Raw genomic sequence first — 18,574 nt, 5'->3', positions numbered from 1 at the left:
ATGCGCCAAAGAAGCTCCTGCATTTTTTTTCGGGTGGTAAACGTTGCACAATTTACCATGTGTTTTGGCACATTTGTCGCACAACAAATTCATGTCTGCCGGCATGTCAGGGTGCCATAAAGAATTATTGGCACTGCAAGCACAAAAAATGTTTGTACTTGTAGCCGGATCTAGGGGGGTACTGTGGTGGGCTATACCCCCGAGAATTTTAGTTATGCCCGCCCCCCACACCCCCCAAAGCCAACCCTAAACTTGCACTGTTCTGCCCAAACCTGGCACTGTTCTGCCCAAGCCTGGCGCTCTTCTGCCCTAAATTGACACAATACCACTCCAATCTGATACCGTACCGCCCTAGCCGGACACTATACTGATCTCAGGTATGCCTTGTGTGGGGAGGAGGAGCTCTGCTGCCTGTGCCCAGACTGTGTGCAGTGCAGGGATGGGAGAAGAAGCTGTGCCCATGTCTCCTGCCCCACTACAGTGACCCCTGTCCTCTGCCCAGCCACAGTGACCCCTGTCCTCTACCAGCAGTGACCCCTATCCTCTGCACCGCCAGCAGTGACTCCCGTCCTCTGCCCAGCCACAGTGACCCCTGTCCTCTACCAGCAGTGACCCCTATCCTCTGCACCGCCAGCAGTGACCCCTATCCTCTGCCCCACCAGCAGTGACCCCTGTCTTCTGCCCCACCAGCAGTGACCCCTGTCTTCTGCCCCACCAGCAGTGACCCCTGTCTTCTGCCCCACCAGCAGTCACCCGTCCTCTGCCCCGCCAGCAGTCACCCCTGTCCTCTGCCAGAAGTGACCCCTATCCTCTGCCCCGCCAGCAGTGACCCTTGTCCTCTGCCAGCAGTGACCCCTATATTCTGCCCCACCAGCAGTAACCCTTGTCCTCTGCCAGAAGTGACCCCTGTCTTCTGCCCCACCAGCAGTAACCCTTGTCCTCTGCCAGAAGTGACCCCTATCCTCTGCCCCACCAGCAGTGACCCCTGTCTTCTGCCCCACCAGCAGTCACCCCTGTCCTCTGCCAGCAGTGACCCCTATCCTCTGCCCCGCCAGCAGGACCCTTGTCCTCTGCCCCGCCAGCAGTGACCCCTGTCCTCTGCCCTGCCAGCAGTGACCCCTGTCCTCTGCCCCGCCAGCAGTGACCCCTGTCCTCTGCCCCGCCAGCAGTGACCCCTGTCCTCTGCCCTGCTGACCTCCCATCGTCTGCCCCCATGACATTTTTTTCTGCACCCACACATTAGCCAGGCTAGATCTGGTCCTGTCTGTAACAGGGGCGGATTGACCATTCAAGCGCTAGGGCACTGCCCGAGGGCCCAGGGTCAGTAGGGGGCCCCATGAAATGCCCCTGGTACCTTTTATAGGCTTTTTTGGGTGTGCTTTGAGTGTGGGCAAGGACACAGGGGCCCCATGATCTCCTATTGCCCGGGGGTTATCAGTCCGCCCCTGGTCTGTAGCGTGTTTTCTGCGCACATTCCTGGGAGGCGCGGGTTTGAATGGGACCTGCGTGTGTACTGCGACATCCTGCGTAAACGCGCGTTCTAGAAACACTAAGACGTGAACAGAGCGTGATGTGAATGGGGCCACCTGCAGAGAGGGCTATTGGGTTTCCAGTGGTCCTCATCAGGGACGTTAGTGGGGACAAATCCCCCCCAAAAACCCGACCCTGTCATGGGATTGGCTGCCGCCCCCGATCACGGACAGATCACAACACCGCTCTCCGCGCACGTGGGGGAACATTGTAGCGAGTAAAGCGAAAAAAATATCACGGCACCGCCCCCTCCCAGCTGCCGGCCAATCAGAGAAGGGGGAGTGTCCGCGCCCAGCTTACTTATGAAAGGTGTGTGCGGGCGGACGGATCAGAGCGCGGTGCCCGTCCCCGGTGCTCGGTGTCTGTTCTTGGTGCTCTGTCCCGGTGCCTTCCGCCTCCATCCCACAGAAGGATCGCTGTGCCCGGGCTGATTGTTGGAGCCGTCCGAGGTGTGCCGATCCCCCCTTCCCCCGGCACTGCCCGCTCACCAGCCAGATGTTGAACATGAGCTCCGGCCAGGAGCAGGCTCCCGATGGCCCCTGCAGCCCGGCGGGCACTGCCAGCTCCATGTCCCACGTTTCGGACTCCGACTCGGACTCTCCGCTGTCCCCGGCCGGCTCGGAGGGGCGAGGATCGCTCAAGGGCCCCGGGATCTCCAAGAAGGACCCGGACGGCGGGACCATGGACGAGAGGTTCCCCGCCTGTATCCGGGAGGCCGTGTCCCAGGTGCTGAAGGGCTACGACTGGTCCCTGGTGCCCATGCCGGTCCGGGGATCCGGCTCTCTCAAAACCAAGCCTCATGTCAAGAGACCGATGAACGCCTTCATGGTGTGGGCACAGGCTGCCCGGAGGAAGCTGGCCGACCAGTACCCCCACCTACACAACGCCGAGCTCAGCAAGACCCTGGGGAAGCTATGGCGGTAAGTGCCCACCGTGACCTACCCACAATTCCTGGGGTGTGCCCACCGACCTGCCCATGGAGACACCACCTTCCAACAATTCATGGGGTGCCCACCGACCTGCCCATGGAGACACCACCTTCCAACAATTCATGGGGTGCCCACCGACCTGCCCATGGAGACCAAACGCTTTCTGACAATTCATAGAGTGCCATCCCACCTGTCCATGGAGACCCTCCGACAATTCATAGGGTGCCCACCGACCTGCCCATGGAGACCCACGACATTCTAACAATTTATAGGGTGCCCACTGACCTGCCCATGGAGACTGAACACCTTCCAATAATTCATAGGGTGCCCACCGACCTGCCCATGGACACACCACCTTCCAACAATTCATAGGGTGCCCACCGACCTGCCCATGGAGACCAAACACCTTCTGACAATTCATAGAGTGCAATCCCACCTGTCCATGGAGACCCTCTGACAATTCATAGGGTGCCCACCGACCTGCCCATGGAGACCCACGACATTCTAACAATTCATAGGGTGCCCAATGATTTGCTCATGGAGACCTACCACCTTCCGACAATTCATAGGGTGCCCAACGACCTGTCTATTGGGACCCACCACCTTCTAACAATTCATAGGGTGCCCAATGATTTGCCGAAGGAGACCTACCACCTTCTGACAATTCATAGGGTGCCTAATGACCTGCCCTTGGAGACCCACCACCTTCTGACAATTCATAGGGTGCCCAAAGACCTGTCCATTGCAACCCACCACCTTCTGAAAATTCATAGGGTGCCCACTGACCTGCCCATGAGACCGAACACCTTCAGACAATTCATAGGGTGCCCACTGACCTGCCCATGAGACCGACCACCTTCGGACAATTCATAGGGTGCCTACTGACCTGCCCATGGAGACCCACCACCTACGGACAATTCATAGGGTGCCCACTGACCTGCCCATGTAGACCTGCCACCTTCCGACAATTCTTAGGGTGCCCACCGACTTGCGCATGGAGATCTGCCACCTTCTGACATTTCCTGGGGTGTACACACTGACCTATACATGGAGACTGACCACCCTACGACAATTTCTGGGGTATGCACAGTGACCCGTCCATGGAGACCCACAACCGTCCAGCAATTCATAGTGCCCATTGACCTGTCCATGGAGACCCACCATCCTCCAACAATTCCCGGGTTGTGCACACTGTCCCATCCATGGAGACCCACCACCTTCTGACAACTCATAGGGTTCCTACCAACCTGTCCATGGATACTGACCACCTTCCGTCAATGCCTGGGGTGTGCACACTGAACTACTACCTGCTGACAATTCCTGGGGTGCACACACTGCTGCTTGTGCATTGGGGGTGTACCCTTTATTGGCCAACTGACAATCACTGGGGTGCAAACACTGTTCACATTTTTTTTTTGGGGGGGGGAGGGTGGTACTATTTATTGGTCAACTACCCACTAATAATTCCTGGGTGCACACACCGATCTCTGAACATTGTGGGGTGGCGGGGATCTATTTATTGGCCAACTAACCAACTATTCCTGGTGTGCACATACTGCTCCCTGTTCCTTGGAGGGATTGCTTTTTATTGGCTAACTACTTACTGACAGTTACTGGGGTGCACACACTGATCCCTGTTCATTGAGGGGTTTGTATGTTTATTGACCAACTACCTACCAACAATGCCTCAATCATCTGATTTCTGGAGTTCACACCTTTCCCTATTTTTTCGGGCGTTGAATGTAAATTTCACTGTATTGTCTCTGAAGTTCAGATTTCTTAAGAGTTTTATTTAAAATGCAAGAATTAATAGAAATTCCATTGACTAGGGGTTCACTACCTGTTCTTTGGGGTGTTGAATGTAATTGTTCCTGTTTATTGGTCAACTACCCAAATAAAATTTTAAGGGTCTGGGCTCTTATTCTTTGCTTTATGGAGTGTTGAATGTAATTTTTCCTGTTTATTGGCCAAACTACCTACCTTTGATTTATGGGGTTCACACACTTGTCCGTGTTCATTGTGGTGTTGCGTCAGTTTACTCTTTCTTGGCTCTAATTCATATTTTTTTTAAAAGAGGTTTATTTTTATAAAAGCTAGTATCAAATCGACGAACTATGCCATGATGGGGTACTTGATTTATTGTCTTGTCTAAGTACCCACCTTCATTTCCAGGGGTTCAGGAACTTGTCCTTGCATGATGGGGTGTTGAATACAGTGTTTACTGTTTGCCACCTAAATCCATATTTTTTAAGAAGTGTAACTGCAAGATTTAACATAATGCGCTAACTATGACATGATGGGATACCTTACTGTTTCTTGTCCAAGTACCCACCTAGGTTTTAGGGGTTTAAGCCTTGCTTATTGAGGGGTTGCCATATACTATCACAGTTCAGACATTTGTCCATTTGTATTTTGGGTTGTTGCATCAGTTTTTACTGTTTCTTGGTGAACTACCCATCGCTATGTTCGTAGGTTCACATTCTTGTCCCTGTTTTTTAGGTTTTGAACGCAGTTTTTACTGTTCTCTTAATTCAAATTTTTAAGAGATGTATTTAAAATGCAAGAATTTATTTATAAAAATCTACTATCTGTGTCATGGTTGGTTAATAAAAATTCATATAAAATCCCCTAAATATGCCATGTTGGGTATGTAATGGACTGCATTTACTATTGGGAATAACTAGCTCAGGTATAAGACTAGAAAAACGAGTCCTGAAAATGTGCTGCTAGTATCTAATGTATAGAACTGTATTATCTTAGACATTTAACCTTAGAAGAGGTCTTTTTTGGGGATGTTGCATGAAGTTTTTACTCTTTCTTGGTTTTTAAATTTTATATTTTTAAAGAGGTGTATTTAAAAAACAAGTGATATTGAATCCACTAAATGTACCATGATGGGTGTATAGTGTGCAGCAATTACTATTACAACTAAAAAAAAGAACCAACTCAGGTATAACAAAGGTAAAGGGAATCTGAAATGTACATCTGTCCTTTTTGAGATGTTTAGAAACACAGTGACAGTAGAAACAGACCAAGTGGTCAATCATGTCTGCCCATTCTTTGATTTTTTTTTTTTTTTTTTGTCTGAGTATAGATCTCTGCTTTAACCCCAAGCATGTTTAAATCCACTTACTATTGACTGACCCACTGCTGCTGGAAGCCTTTTCTAAGCATCAACTGCTCCTTTGGTAAAATAATGCTTTCAAAGTTTTCTAAACTTTTCTCCCCTACTTTGGGGTTGTGGCCCCAGGCTCTTGATCTTGGCTTCATATGAAAAATATTGCCACCCTGCACCTCTTTTCACACATGCAGTTGAGTGCGTTTATTCTGGCCTTTAAATCAAATATTTTAAAGGAGCATTTACAACTAGGGAAAAACTTGTTGAGGTACAAGATGGGAGCAACGGGACCCTGAAGCTGTTTGCACCTATGTAAAGAACTCTTATTTCAGGGTTGTATAGTATTGGCTGCAATTTTAAATATGTATTGCTTTATCTTGAATTCATATTTTTAAAGACCCATATTTAAAATGCAAAAATTCAATAGTCATTATGCCATGCTGGGGGTTGTAGTTTGTTGCATTACAACTGCTACAGGGGATACCTGGCTCAGCTATAGCACAGGAGCAAAAGGACCCTGAATGTTTTCTGTTACCACCTATCTATACCATGTCAATGTTTTGAGCGACCCTTGGACCCATAATTCTGTTCAAAATTCGTTTTCTACCAAATAACAAAGAAATTGATGGAAGCAGAGACATGAGAGCTCGTAGAACCAATACATTTCTGTTTATTACTTTTAGTTTTATAAATAAATGTATTTATATTTAATTTGCTTTACCAACTTGCTTTGTAATGCAGTAACAATGCCATAACAGGATTGTACTGTGCTGTATTCATCACTACCAAAGAGTAGAATTATCTCAAGTATAACATAGGCGCAAAGTGACCCTCAAATGTTTGTAATATCACACATGTACAAATGTTAACGTAGGCAAGGATTTGGGCAATCAATAGGGTGCCAACAAGGACCAGAAATTCTGTTTAGAAATGTAGTTTTCTATATGGTGGAAAATCCTGAAGACGCTATTAAGAGCAATTTGGTGGCTGGTAGGATAGGATTCTTCTGTAGTATTGACTGTTAGTTAATTTAGTTATTCATGTTTTACTAATTGTGGATCGACATAAGTGTCAGGTGATATCAGAACTAGTTGTTGAAGTTTAGATGAGATGTCCAGTTTCACCTAGGATTCTCTTGGTCTAGTTTGTTGTTGGGTTTACACTTCCCCTCCCATTTATACTGTATCTAGAAGACCTTGCCCAGTTTGCTGTTGCTCATCTCATACCTGGAATTACAGGCTTGGTATGCATCGTCCAACTATCTGGCAGAAATGATAGATATTCTTATTGTGTTTTCTTAGCCATGAATGGCAAGATGTCAGCGGTGATGCTTCTAACCCCAGTTGGGGCATTGATCTACTATTCTTTTTTTCTTTTTTTTCTTTTTTTTTTTACCAAATGGAAATGTCTATAACCAGTTCTAAAAACCTTGTAGCACAAAATTAGAGTTTGTCAAATCCTTAATGCAGAAGTTACCAGATTATATACATGTAGTAATATACTCTGCAATAAATGAACTAAGCAATTGAGGCAGAGCTGAACAATATTCAGGATTGGCAAAAAAAATTACACAGGAACCTGAGTTAATTAGCCTTTTCTAGCCTTGATGCCCCATGGCAAGTTGAATCAACTGACCCATCTTTTCTTCATTGGACCCATCTTTTCTCCAATGGACTGCTTTTGCCTGATCTCTATGCTATAGTTACAGGCTCCATCCACCTTGGAGTCTCCCATAACCTTGGGAGTAACTCTTTCCATGAAAAAAAAAAAGCTCTAATTGGGCTCCCAATTCTACACATGCACGATGGCCTTTATGTCTAGGCCTCATTCACTCAGTGTTGCTGTAACAGGCCCTGTGATATCTTAAAAGCCAACCAGTGACTTCGCTTGGCAGCTCCTACCAAAAACTAAATTGTTTCTGGATGGACTGACCTTTTAATTTTTCTGAACGTAGTCTTGACTTGAATTGGACCCAGGCCTTATGGCTTCCATAGGTGTGTAGATCTAGGAGCTCAAGATGTTGCTCCTACTTGCCCTGTAAATATTAGAATCCATACAGTATGTTTTTTTTTTTTTTAACCCACCCATAACTGGGGGTCAACATGATCTAGTAAGAGGCAGAGTGTTTAATGGTGGACCCTTTTCTATCCTCTCCTGGCCATTTTTGAGACCTCTATAGCAGCACTGAGGTTCCAGTGAAGAGGGGCTTATTCTATATCTTCTTTCTGTGGATTGGACTTTTTAAGTTCAAGAATGTTTTGAAGCCTCACATTTGTATATTATCATACAGTAATTTAGTTCAGCAGTTCCTACTAAAAACTGAAATATTGGTTTAAATTTGCCTTCTGGCTGTAGCCTGGGCTTTGAATGAAACCTAGGCATAATGGCCGCTGAAGGTGTGTAGATGAAGGAGCCCAAGGTGCTGCTCCCACCAGCTGTGTGATACATTAAAATCCAACCAGTAATTTCGCTTGGCAGTTCTACCAAATACTGAAATATGGTTTCGGGGTGGACTAACCCTTTAAAATTTCTAACTGGGCTTAACGTCTCCTGAATATAAGTATGCCCCCTCCTGGCGTTGGTTCCTTGTGCTGTTTTTCTGTGCCTTGGCCTGACATGTGGAACTGTAATTTGATTGCTGGCCTGTTTGATTGAGTAGTGGAACATGATTAATGTCCCGAGGTCAGGTTTACACAGCCATTAACAGATGTTGAACGCAGCTCTGTGCGCAGTAGGTCTCTTCCTCACACTTACTGTGATTTGCTCCGATCTGCAACAACTGGAACAAAGGACGGACTTTAGCTACTGACAGGTGTCAGAAGTGAGGACTCGGCGGCCACTCACAACTGTAACCTGATCAGTAGATGACAAGATGGCACTCGCTGTGTACCAGCTGTTCCAACCAAAGCAAGAGTCACCCTGATTTCTCCAATCAGTGCTGTTTTTTTTTTTTTTTTTTTTTCCTTTTTTGTAATTAGTATGTAGCATAGCGTATCCACTTTGCAACAGATGTTAAATACTTATAGGCTTAAGCAGCTGTCAGGATTAAGTGTTAACCCTTGCAGTTCTGGGTGGGACTCAAACTATCAGCACTTGGGGACAAAAAAATACTTGTTACCAAATCTATTGTAAGAGACAAAGCCGTAACATCTGTACTAGTGACGCCCCCTTACAATCCCTTAACGTAAGCATCAGGCTTCATGACATAGTGGGAAGACCTGTCTCAGGTGGTCACTTGGCAAGCAAGGACTTGAAGTTCTTTGTAGTTTTTTTTTTCTTGGCAGTGGGGGATTACCAAAAGATGAGCTTGGTGAGCCTTTCTTTGCTTCAAATTGCTAAATGGCGCTAGTCAACATGTATATTCATTTAATTATCCTATTATCCTTAAGCTATTTGGGTGTTTAAAGCACACTTTAAATGGGTTTGTCCCATCTTGGGGGAAAAAAAGCATACAGGGCCATTTTAGATTGACTGTATTGGGGAGCTGCAAGTGGTATTTCAAGTGCGTCTATTACTGCCTAAATTCACAGCACTTGGAGGGGGAGGGGAGCTGTAAATATGGGAGAAAAATTAGAGAATTGAGAACTGGACACATAGCTGTCAACCTATGATAGTATTGTGTGCTCATTTCCTACAGGAAAAATTTTCATTTAATGTATTAATTAAAATGGTCCAGAATAATTTATAACCTTTATAAATTATTACATTTTAATTAATACATTTAATTACTACATGCTATTTAATACAATCCATTAGTGCATATTAATAGATTTAGTTTATACAGCTAATATATTATAATTAACACATGTTAACTAATCCATTTCAAACATCCTACCATATTCCTTTATTTCTTGTAATTCGGTGTTTTTTTAATATATGTGTGTGTGTGTGTGTGTGTGTGTGTGTATCGTAAAAAAAATGCACCTTTTCCTTAATAGCCTATCTACATCATGGCCCCTGTCCCTGTTCTTGTTGCAAAAAAAGAAAAATGCATTACATTAGATTCTTGTCGCAAGGAATTTATCACAAAATCTGGTCAATTATGACTAATATACCGGATGCAAAATCCATTCATTTGTCAACTAATTTTGTTCCAAATATCAAATTCTGTCATCCTTTGACAATTCAATCTGTTGCCAATTTTTTTTTATTTCCTCAATAGTGTTTTTTGTTTTTAGAATTTGTTACAGTAAAGTAAATGATTTCAGCAGATGATTCAAATACACTTGGTCACCACTGAGTCATGCTAGAATATTTCAGAACCATAAATTCCAAGTTGTGGTTTTTTTTTTTTGTTTAATTTGAACTACAGTATAATGTGTCTAGGCTGAAAACTTCTAAATTTGAAATCCTAAACAAAAATCATAGTTACTAAATAATAATTATATAGTGGGCAAAGTCTATAGTTCATGGCAGGGCAGGGCAGCCACAGCAACCACTCAGAAACCACCTTTCAACATCCTAGGGTGGGACACTGGTAACAGACCAATTTTGATTGGTTACTAAGGGCTTCTGCACATTACCTGTGCCAAAATGGCAGTTTGCAGTGCACTTCTAATGTAACATTTTCTCAGCGTGTGTAAATAAAAAACATATTATTGGAGAGTATGAGTTATTGCACAATTTGGAACCCTGCCACACACGCACAAAGGGTAGGTCTGTTAATAAGCTGTGACCGCCATTTAAAGTGGTGCGTTCGGATCAGTTGCTTGTTTGGTGAATATATGCTAACAACTATAAAACTCATTTCGGTGCCACAGTATCTACAGTCATTAGATTGGTGAATGGATCCATTAAAGGAAAAGTGTCACCGCTCTGATCTTTATTTTTAGTAGTTGTGTTTAGCGCTTTCACAAGCTGGCGTAAAATACTGCCACTGTCACACCTACTCTGCACGTTAAGGGTTAATGCTTTGAATCAACTTTTTCTGTACCTCTTTCAGCAGTTCCAGAATAAATATTTGGTGAAACTCTGCAGCTCAATCATTACTCGACAGTATAGAAAAACACTTTTTTTTTTTTTTTTTTTTTTTAAACCAAATTCATGATGTGTGACTTAAAAAAAAAAACAAAAAACAAAAACAAATTCATGATGGAATTAATTAGCAATTACACTTCACTGCAGAAGTGAATAAACCATTGGCTGAAATTGTACACACAGAATTATAAGCAATCAGCTTAACTATTGCATTTTGTATTAAAGATTTTTGTTTTAATTGTTTATTTAAGGCTTCATATATTGAAGGTGTACAGTCTTTTCCAATTTTATTTTTTTTTTAATATCTCCCTTGCTCACGATTGAGTATTCAAAGTGAACATAGATCCAGTTCTTTACCAAACTAAGTGAACATTCACTTTGCTAAGTGAACAGTCTTAGGAAAATCATCCCAATTACGTCGTCGTATTAGGAACAACATTATAAACTCATCTGCGTTTTTCATAGCGAAAACAAATAATAAAGATGCAAGCAATCCTCTTTAACAAACACCCCTGTAAAAGTTAAAAGCAGAAATAAAAAAAAATTAAATTACATCTGTATCCACTCTCTATCATTTTGTTTCGGAACCTAAAAAGCAAATGTATTCAAGGCATGCTAGTTAATGTCTTTTGGTTTCTGGGAATTGTTTTGTGTTTTTTTTTTTTTTTTTGATAGTTGAATAACTTTTTTCCAATATTTTGCTAGGCACTTTTATTTTATCGTACAAATGCATGCACTTCACTGCATTATTATTTTATTACGAATGTTAACATTAGTAGTATTAATATTATAATAAATAATACTACTAATGTTAATAATGGCCCTCTTCTCAGTTCTGTGCATCTGTCTCAGTGAAGATATATAAAGTTGAACTATATTTATATTATGTTAGGTAGAAAATGTTTATCAAAAATTATAGGGAATAATTCTTCCCTAGTAATATCCATAGTGTTGACAGTTTACATTTTCATATAGTAAAACATTATAGCAAAAATTTGGAAAACAAATGTATGCCTATAGCAAATAAATTATTATACAGGATTTATATAACGCCGACAGATTGCTCAGCGCTTTACAATATAAAGGGAGACAATACAGTTCAATACAAGAGAGATAGGAGGGCCCTGATCCTTGGAGCTTACAATCTAAGATTAAACAGTAAGGATTGTGTCTTTTTGCCCTCGGTTGTAAATTATTGTCATATGGCAAAACTTCTCTAAAGCAAAAGCCCCTTCTGGGGGCCAGACTAATTATGTTATACTATGGAAAGATCATTAAATTGTTTTTTTAAGCAGAAATAAGTTAATGGTCCTTTGAATCCTAAATCGGAATTGTTGTATTGTTTGCCTGTGCAAAAAAAGTAATTTTGATAAATTTATAATTGTGCACATTGTATTCCTTTTTTAATCTTATACCCCCTAACTTGATTTAATATTTATAGTATATAATAACTTAGATTGTAAGCTCCAAGGACCGGGCCCTCCTAACCCTCTTGAATTGAACTGTATTGCTGTATTGTCTCCCTTTATATTGTAAAGTGCTGAGCAAACTGTTGGCGCCATATAAATCCTGTATAATAACTTCTCTGTATTCTGGCAAAGTTGCCCAAGAACATCAATAATATAATTGTTTTATTTATTATATAGTTTATATATGCTGTATTATATAGTTTCAGATATTGGACCAATCATTTAAAATGTTGCACTAATATTGTATCAAATCACTATATCCATACAAGGGGTGGACTGACAACTCATGGGGTCCCCGGGCAATAGGATAATGGGGCCCCTGTGTCCTTGCCCAAACTCAAAAAAGCCTATGAAAAAGGTACCAGGGGCATCTCATGGGGCCCCCTACTGACCCCGGGCCCTCGGGCAGTGCCAGAGTTTCCAAATGGTAAGTCTGCTCCTGATCCGTACCCATTATGGAGGTTATTTACAAACTGGAAAGTGCAAAATATGGTGCAACTCTGCATAGGATGCAATCAACTTTCAGGTTTAATTGCTAAAGCTTAATTGAACAAGCTGAAGTTAGAAGTTGATTGGCTGCCATCCACAGCGGCACCAGATTCCGAGTGCTCCAGTTTTAGTAAATCCCCCTGTTGCATGCCTGCTTTAAAATTAGTAAATCAGTTCTTATGTTTTAAAGAGGTTGGTGCTTGCATATAACTTGGTGGCTTTGTGTAGAGATGCATACTTGGAACACTTCTGTTATCTAATCAAAACTTGTTTCTTTTTCTCTTTCTGCAGTTTACTGAGTGAAAGTGAGAAACGTCCTTTCGTCGAGGAGGCCGAGAGGCTGCGGATTCAGCACAAGAAAGATCACCCTGATTACAAGTACCAGCCTCGCCGGAGGAAGAGCGTAAAAGCTGGCCAGAGTGACTCAGATTCTGGAGCTGAGCTTGGCCACCACCCTGGATCTCAGATGTACAAGTCTGATTCTGGATTAGGAGGGATGGGAGATGGACATATGCATGGAGATCATGCAGGTATTGTACCACCATAGTTGATGCTTTAATGAACATTTAGGTTAACTGTTTGGATTGTCCTCTAGGGCCACTAGGTCCATGCCAATGGCTTCTTCCATGGTCATATCATTGGAACACCATGGCATGGGAAGGTGGAGTTATGTTCCTGCTGTCTATACAGCTTACTTGAATGACATTTTGATAGCCATTAGAGAACTGGATTTCAACTAGGAAGTTGTGTTTTAGAAAGATTTATTAAGTGGAGCAACCTGTTATGAACTGCCCCTATCTTCATCTTTGTTTTTAAATATGAGCTCATACAGGTCCTGCATCCAAAGTTGGACTCATAGGGAGGCAATGAGAAGCCATGCCTAATCAGTGGATGTATGTGCTCTCCTTATATCCTTCAAGTATGTAGAACCCAACAACTTTTTGTCTAGAGTAGGAAAGTGTTCTAGCCCTTGTCTTGTTTTTGTTGTCTGAGATTCACTCTTTGTGTTGGTGATCATTGTCACCAGGACTGAAAGTGTAGGAAAGTTTAAAATGTCACTGGTGCTGGAATAGGAAAGACTTCTTCCAAGGGGGACACTTGTGGTGACAACTAGATAACGATTTCTTCTCACTTCCTGTTGTCTATGGGACAGGAAGTAAAGGGAAATCCCTCAACTGGACACAGACAGCAAAACAATAAAACTTAACAGGTTTTACCACTCAACAACAAAAATGTTTTGACTTTAGACATATTTTCATGTCCCATTTCAAATTACTTAGTTAGGTTGGCCATACAATATACAATTTTCTTACAGATTACTGCCCAATTTCCTTTAGATTTACCTTCCACTATGTGGTGCAAGGGCCTGCCTAGTTAGATACACTTGAAAGTGTTTAGGTTTGACCTCATATTAAATGGTTTTTGGTAAATCTAAAGCAAAAATCTCAGGAAAATTGTATAGTGTATGGCTAGCCTTAGTGTATACACCCCTAAAAGTGGTGATAAAGGCTGATTTTTTTTTTTCTGATTTTTTTTATACCAAACATGTCATACTTACCTGCTCTGTGCAGTGGTTTTGCACCCTTCTTGGGTCCCCCACCATCGCTCCTGCCAATTGCCCCAATAGCAAGCACCCTGAGCCACTGCTCTGTCTTGTCAGACAGAGCCATGGCTCAGCCCCACCCCACCCCTGCTCTCTCCTCATTGGCTCACTGGCTGTGATTGACAGTAGCAAGAGCCAATGGCTCCTGCTGCTGTCAGCCAGTGAGGAGGGAGGGACACTGGAGAGCCACTGCTCTTGTGCACCTTGCTGGATCAAGATGGGGCTCAGGTAAGTATCTGGGGGGGCTGCACACAGGTTTTTTTTTTAGCTTCATGCATGAAGGTAAAAAACCTTGAGCCTTTACAATATAACTAAAGGCAAAATTTTGGATAGAGTGGAGAGGGTTTCAAACACCTGTCAGGTTTTGATTGATGGCTGTGCCCCTGTGAGGGAGATTTGCCTCCTCTGTTAGTGCCGTTTACCTCCATCACTGAAAGTGAGAGAAAATCCCATTTAAGTTGTCTCCAGAACAGGAGTGCAGGGGAAGTCTTCAACAGGGACACTAGTTGTGACAACCTTCATTTTTGGAAGGATTTCCTGTTGAACAGGAAGTAAAGGGAAATCTCCCCCCACAGAGCACAGATAGCATGAAAAAACAGGGGTCATAACCTTCCCTTACTCCATCCAAACTGGAAATAAAAATGTTGCCTTTAGTTCTGCTTTAAAGATCCTATGCTCACCCACTGGCCAGTCTTTAGAGGCAGCTCTGCCTACATTACTTTCATTTGGGTGCAAATTATGTCTAAGTATCCAATATCCAAGGTGGATGAATCTGCCTTTTCGAGAGTTTGGTATTCGTAAAAATACAATGGTTGGCAGTCCATTAGTGACTATTTGGTAGTCCCTTAAAGCCAGTTACTGTGTAATAGCTTTTCAGTTTTCCTTGACCAACAAAGTATAAATGAGTTATAAACAGCATTTTTTAGCTTTGTGGACCTATTTAATAGTAATCAGCCCAATTCCAGTAAGCTGAGAGAGCCATTGCCAGCAGCTATTAGTGTCTAAAATATTTGCTTAGCCACAAACCCAGGAGACAAAACTTTCCAGGAACAAATTCTCGGGATACCTCTGTTTTTCATCTTGTGAAGTTAATTTGCACAAATCTTGTGGAAATTGGTGCAAGTCTTGAAAATGCGTTTTTTTTTGTTTTTTTTTCTTAAATGAGAGAATTAAAATTTAGTTATTTACAGTCCAGCTTCTATTTGACTATTTTGAAATCTAGGTTTGTGACCACCCTATAACTGAGTTATAGCTAATTCTATACTTGCTGATTGGCGTGTCATTACACAACCACTAGGGGCACTCACACTGATATTTTATTTAAATAAGTTGAATGTTCCATCATTTCTTAGCCATGTTAACAATTTTTTGCATAAAAAAATAATCCATTTGTGAAACATGGACCATGTATTTACTAAACAGGACGATACAAAGTAAACATTTTAGTTATTAAAAAAAATATTTTTTTTGGTATCTAGTGTATATTTAAATTGTCATTTTTTCCTTTTTATGATCTTAGGTCAAAATCATGGTCCTCCAACTCCACCAACCACCCCAAAGACAGACCTTCACCATGGCGGTAAACAGGAGCTGAAGCATGAAGGACGGAGGATGTTGGATAATGGGAGACAGAACATTGACTTCAGTAATGTGGACATTAACGAGCTGAGTAGTGAGGTGATAAACAACATCGAGACTTTCGACGTTCATGAGTTTGACCAATACTTGCCTCTAAATGGGCATGGAGCTATTCCAGCAGATCATGGGCAAAACTCCACAGCACCACCTTATGGAGCACCTTATACACACGCAGCTGGAACTACGCAAGCACCTGTCTGGTCACACAAAAGTCCTTCAACGTCCTCATCTCCAGAGTCTGGTCAACAGAGGCCTCACATCAAGACAGAGCAACTGAGTCCTAGTCATTACAGTGACCAGTCCCATGGGTCACCTACTCACTCTGACTACAGCTCCTATAGTGCCCAAGCTTGTACTACAACTGTGCCTAGCTCTACGGTACCAAATTCTTTCCCCAGCTCTCAGTGTGACTACACAGACCTTCCAAGCTCTAACTACTACAATCCCTATTCTGGCTATCCATCCAGCTTGTATCAGTACCCATATTTTCATTCCTCCCGGCGCCCCTATGCCACACCTATCCTCAACAGTCTTTCCATTCCGCCCTCACACAGTCCTAATTCCAACTGGGACCAGCCAGTTTACACAACTTTGACAAGGCCTTAAACGTTTTTTCGACTTGCTTATGTCTGATTGTTAACGTCTTCCAAGACATGTGCACTATAGACAGAATGTACAGATAGAAGGCACCGTGCCAGTTCCTTTACAAGTGCCTGCTGAAAACCTGAGGACGGTTATGTTCTACCGGGGGCCTTTCCTCCAGACAACTCTGAAAAAAAGTGTATTGTGAAACATGATTGCAGAAAGGGCTGTTTTTGAACTGTGACATGGTCTACAATGAAGGATGGACCTCCAACTTCCAAATGAGGACAGAGTTTCTCTTGGCACAATTAGGAGCTGCCAACATTTTTGAAGTTCATCCGATCGACCAACCATTAAGAATGTGCTTTTGACCAATTAACCCAGTTCTAACATTTCCATTTCATTGTGTACTTCATCAGCTGGAGAAGAGGGCCAGTTTTGGAGTCAACACGTTATGCTCCACTCAAATTCTTTTATCTCTAGAGTTGATGCAACAGCATTATATAGAGCCGAAGACTTTAATGGATGTCCATCAAGCGCCATAAGAATTCCACATTTCAACAAATTCCCTTTAGAACAATACTGCCATGATTTTAAAAAAAATAATATATATGGAATGGACTAGAGGGGGAAAAAAAAATCCTATTTAACCGTTATCATGTTTATGTGTCTCAGGCTTGGACTACAAACTGTATTTTTCAACTTTTTTTTTTTTTCTGAGCAATGTTTGGCTGTAATTAACTTTTTTCAAATTGTTATAGTTCTGTTAAATATATTATATATATAAATATATTTATGTGCCATATATTATAAGTGATTAATTACTTTATTGTTTCAAAAAAATTGGGAACAGAAAAATAGTGAAAAGAGTAGAGGATTGCTATTTTTTTTTTTTTGGTCTGGTCACCCGATTCCGTACTTGAAAGGTGGCCTAAGGCCAACAAACTTATAATATCTGGCTGGTGAACATTTGTTCAAATAATATATTAGTAAAATATTGACTTGATGGTAATTTTTGACATAATTATATTTGTCACACGATTTTAAAAACCGTTTTCACCTAGCCTACCAGGGACCAGATTCTTACCATAAAGCTAAGACACTAAAATCCTGTCCGATAATTTTATTTCATTTTTTTAACTGTTCGTTTTTTGACTAATATCTGTTTTTACGTTGCTGTTCCCTTCCATTGTATGCTGAGCATATAATAAATTCTATTTTATGGTAACTTGTGCCTTTTTTAAAATATTGAAAAAAAAAACTTTGTAAATTTGAAAAAAAAAAAAGAAATTATTTTTGTTTCTACAGTTCTTACTATTTTCTAAAGAATAAAAAATGTGTCTTTGGATCAGATCTTCCTGTTTACGCATTTAAACAAAAATACTTTTTGTTTTCTGCAAATTCTATTTTTCTGTTCAAAGTGTGAACGATTCCATTTGTATGGTATGTTGCCGCTGACTTTTTTTTTTTTTAATTAAGCGAAGCTAACTTTTGTATATGCTATGTTCAAGAAAATTAAAAATGGCTTTTTTTTTCAAAATTGACCTGGCTTAATTTTTTTTTTTATTGTAGGTGACACTGTTTCGAGTTTTAATGTTGTATAAATTTTTAGTTAATGGTAAATTCAAATTAATTTGAGTCTTCAGTAGGGGTGAATTTTTTTTTTTTTTTTTTTCCATGATTTGTGATATTAATTTGATAGAAATCTCAGTTTCTGTATGTCACATGGTCTCTTAGCTGTCATAGACTGATATCAATTTTTAAGTACTACCGTGAAACCATAAGACCGTCTGGGACCAGCCCCGTCTCACTCAAGTCTACGTAAATGTGGAAAGTATTTGTCGGGTTGCCTTATTTACTGAAGATGTGGCAGGGAGTGCAGACTAAAATCTATTTAGACACTTTTCGTCTCGGTCTTATTTGCTTTGGACTAAAGATGTTTGAATTGCCATACTAATATGGGAGACGGATTTGCTCTGTTTAAGTACATGTATATAAAAATACACAGTGACACACGTCGGGAAAAATGCCTTAAAGGGAAACCAGATTTAAATTTTATAAAGGTATACCCATTTCTAGACATGCATAGGAGAATGTTTACTTGCCAAAGGATTTGTTTACATTCATTCAGTTCTGAGATTTTACGAAGCTTTACCCCCCTGCTTCATAGGTTCGCACTGTGGGGCAAAGTCCCTAAAGATTTATCTTTGCTGCAGTTTCGCTTTCACTTACAGGTCGG

At 41.7% G+C, this 18,574-nt stretch overlaps 1 protein-coding gene across 1 annotated transcript; it reads left to right on the top strand.

Annotated features, from left to right (window-relative positions):
* Nucleotides 1–1,853: 1,853 nt before the first annotated feature.
* SOX8 (SRY-box transcription factor 8) lies at nucleotides 1,854–17,875 on the top strand. Its single transcript, XM_089656038.1, has 3 exons — nucleotides 1,854–2,450; nucleotides 12,804–13,042; nucleotides 15,635–17,875. The coding sequence occupies exons 1-3, from the start codon at nucleotides 2,026–2,028 to the stop codon at nucleotides 16,357–16,359; spliced, it is 1,389 nt and encodes a 462-aa protein (XP_089512164.1). The 5' UTR covers nucleotides 1,854–2,025; the 3' UTR covers nucleotides 16,360–17,875.
* Nucleotides 17,876–18,574: the final 699 nt, after the last annotated feature.

The sequence above is a fragment of the Staurois parvus genome, unplaced genomic scaffold, assembly GCF_062004578.1.
Source record: "Staurois parvus isolate SC_StPar_1 unplaced genomic scaffold, SC_StPar_1.0 ptg000882l, whole genome shotgun sequence".
Lineage (NCBI taxonomy): Eukaryota > Metazoa > Chordata > Amphibia > Anura > Ranidae > Staurois > Staurois parvus.
The sequence above is the reverse complement of the archived record's forward strand: the minus strand, read 5'-3'. Positions and strand labels throughout refer to the sequence as shown.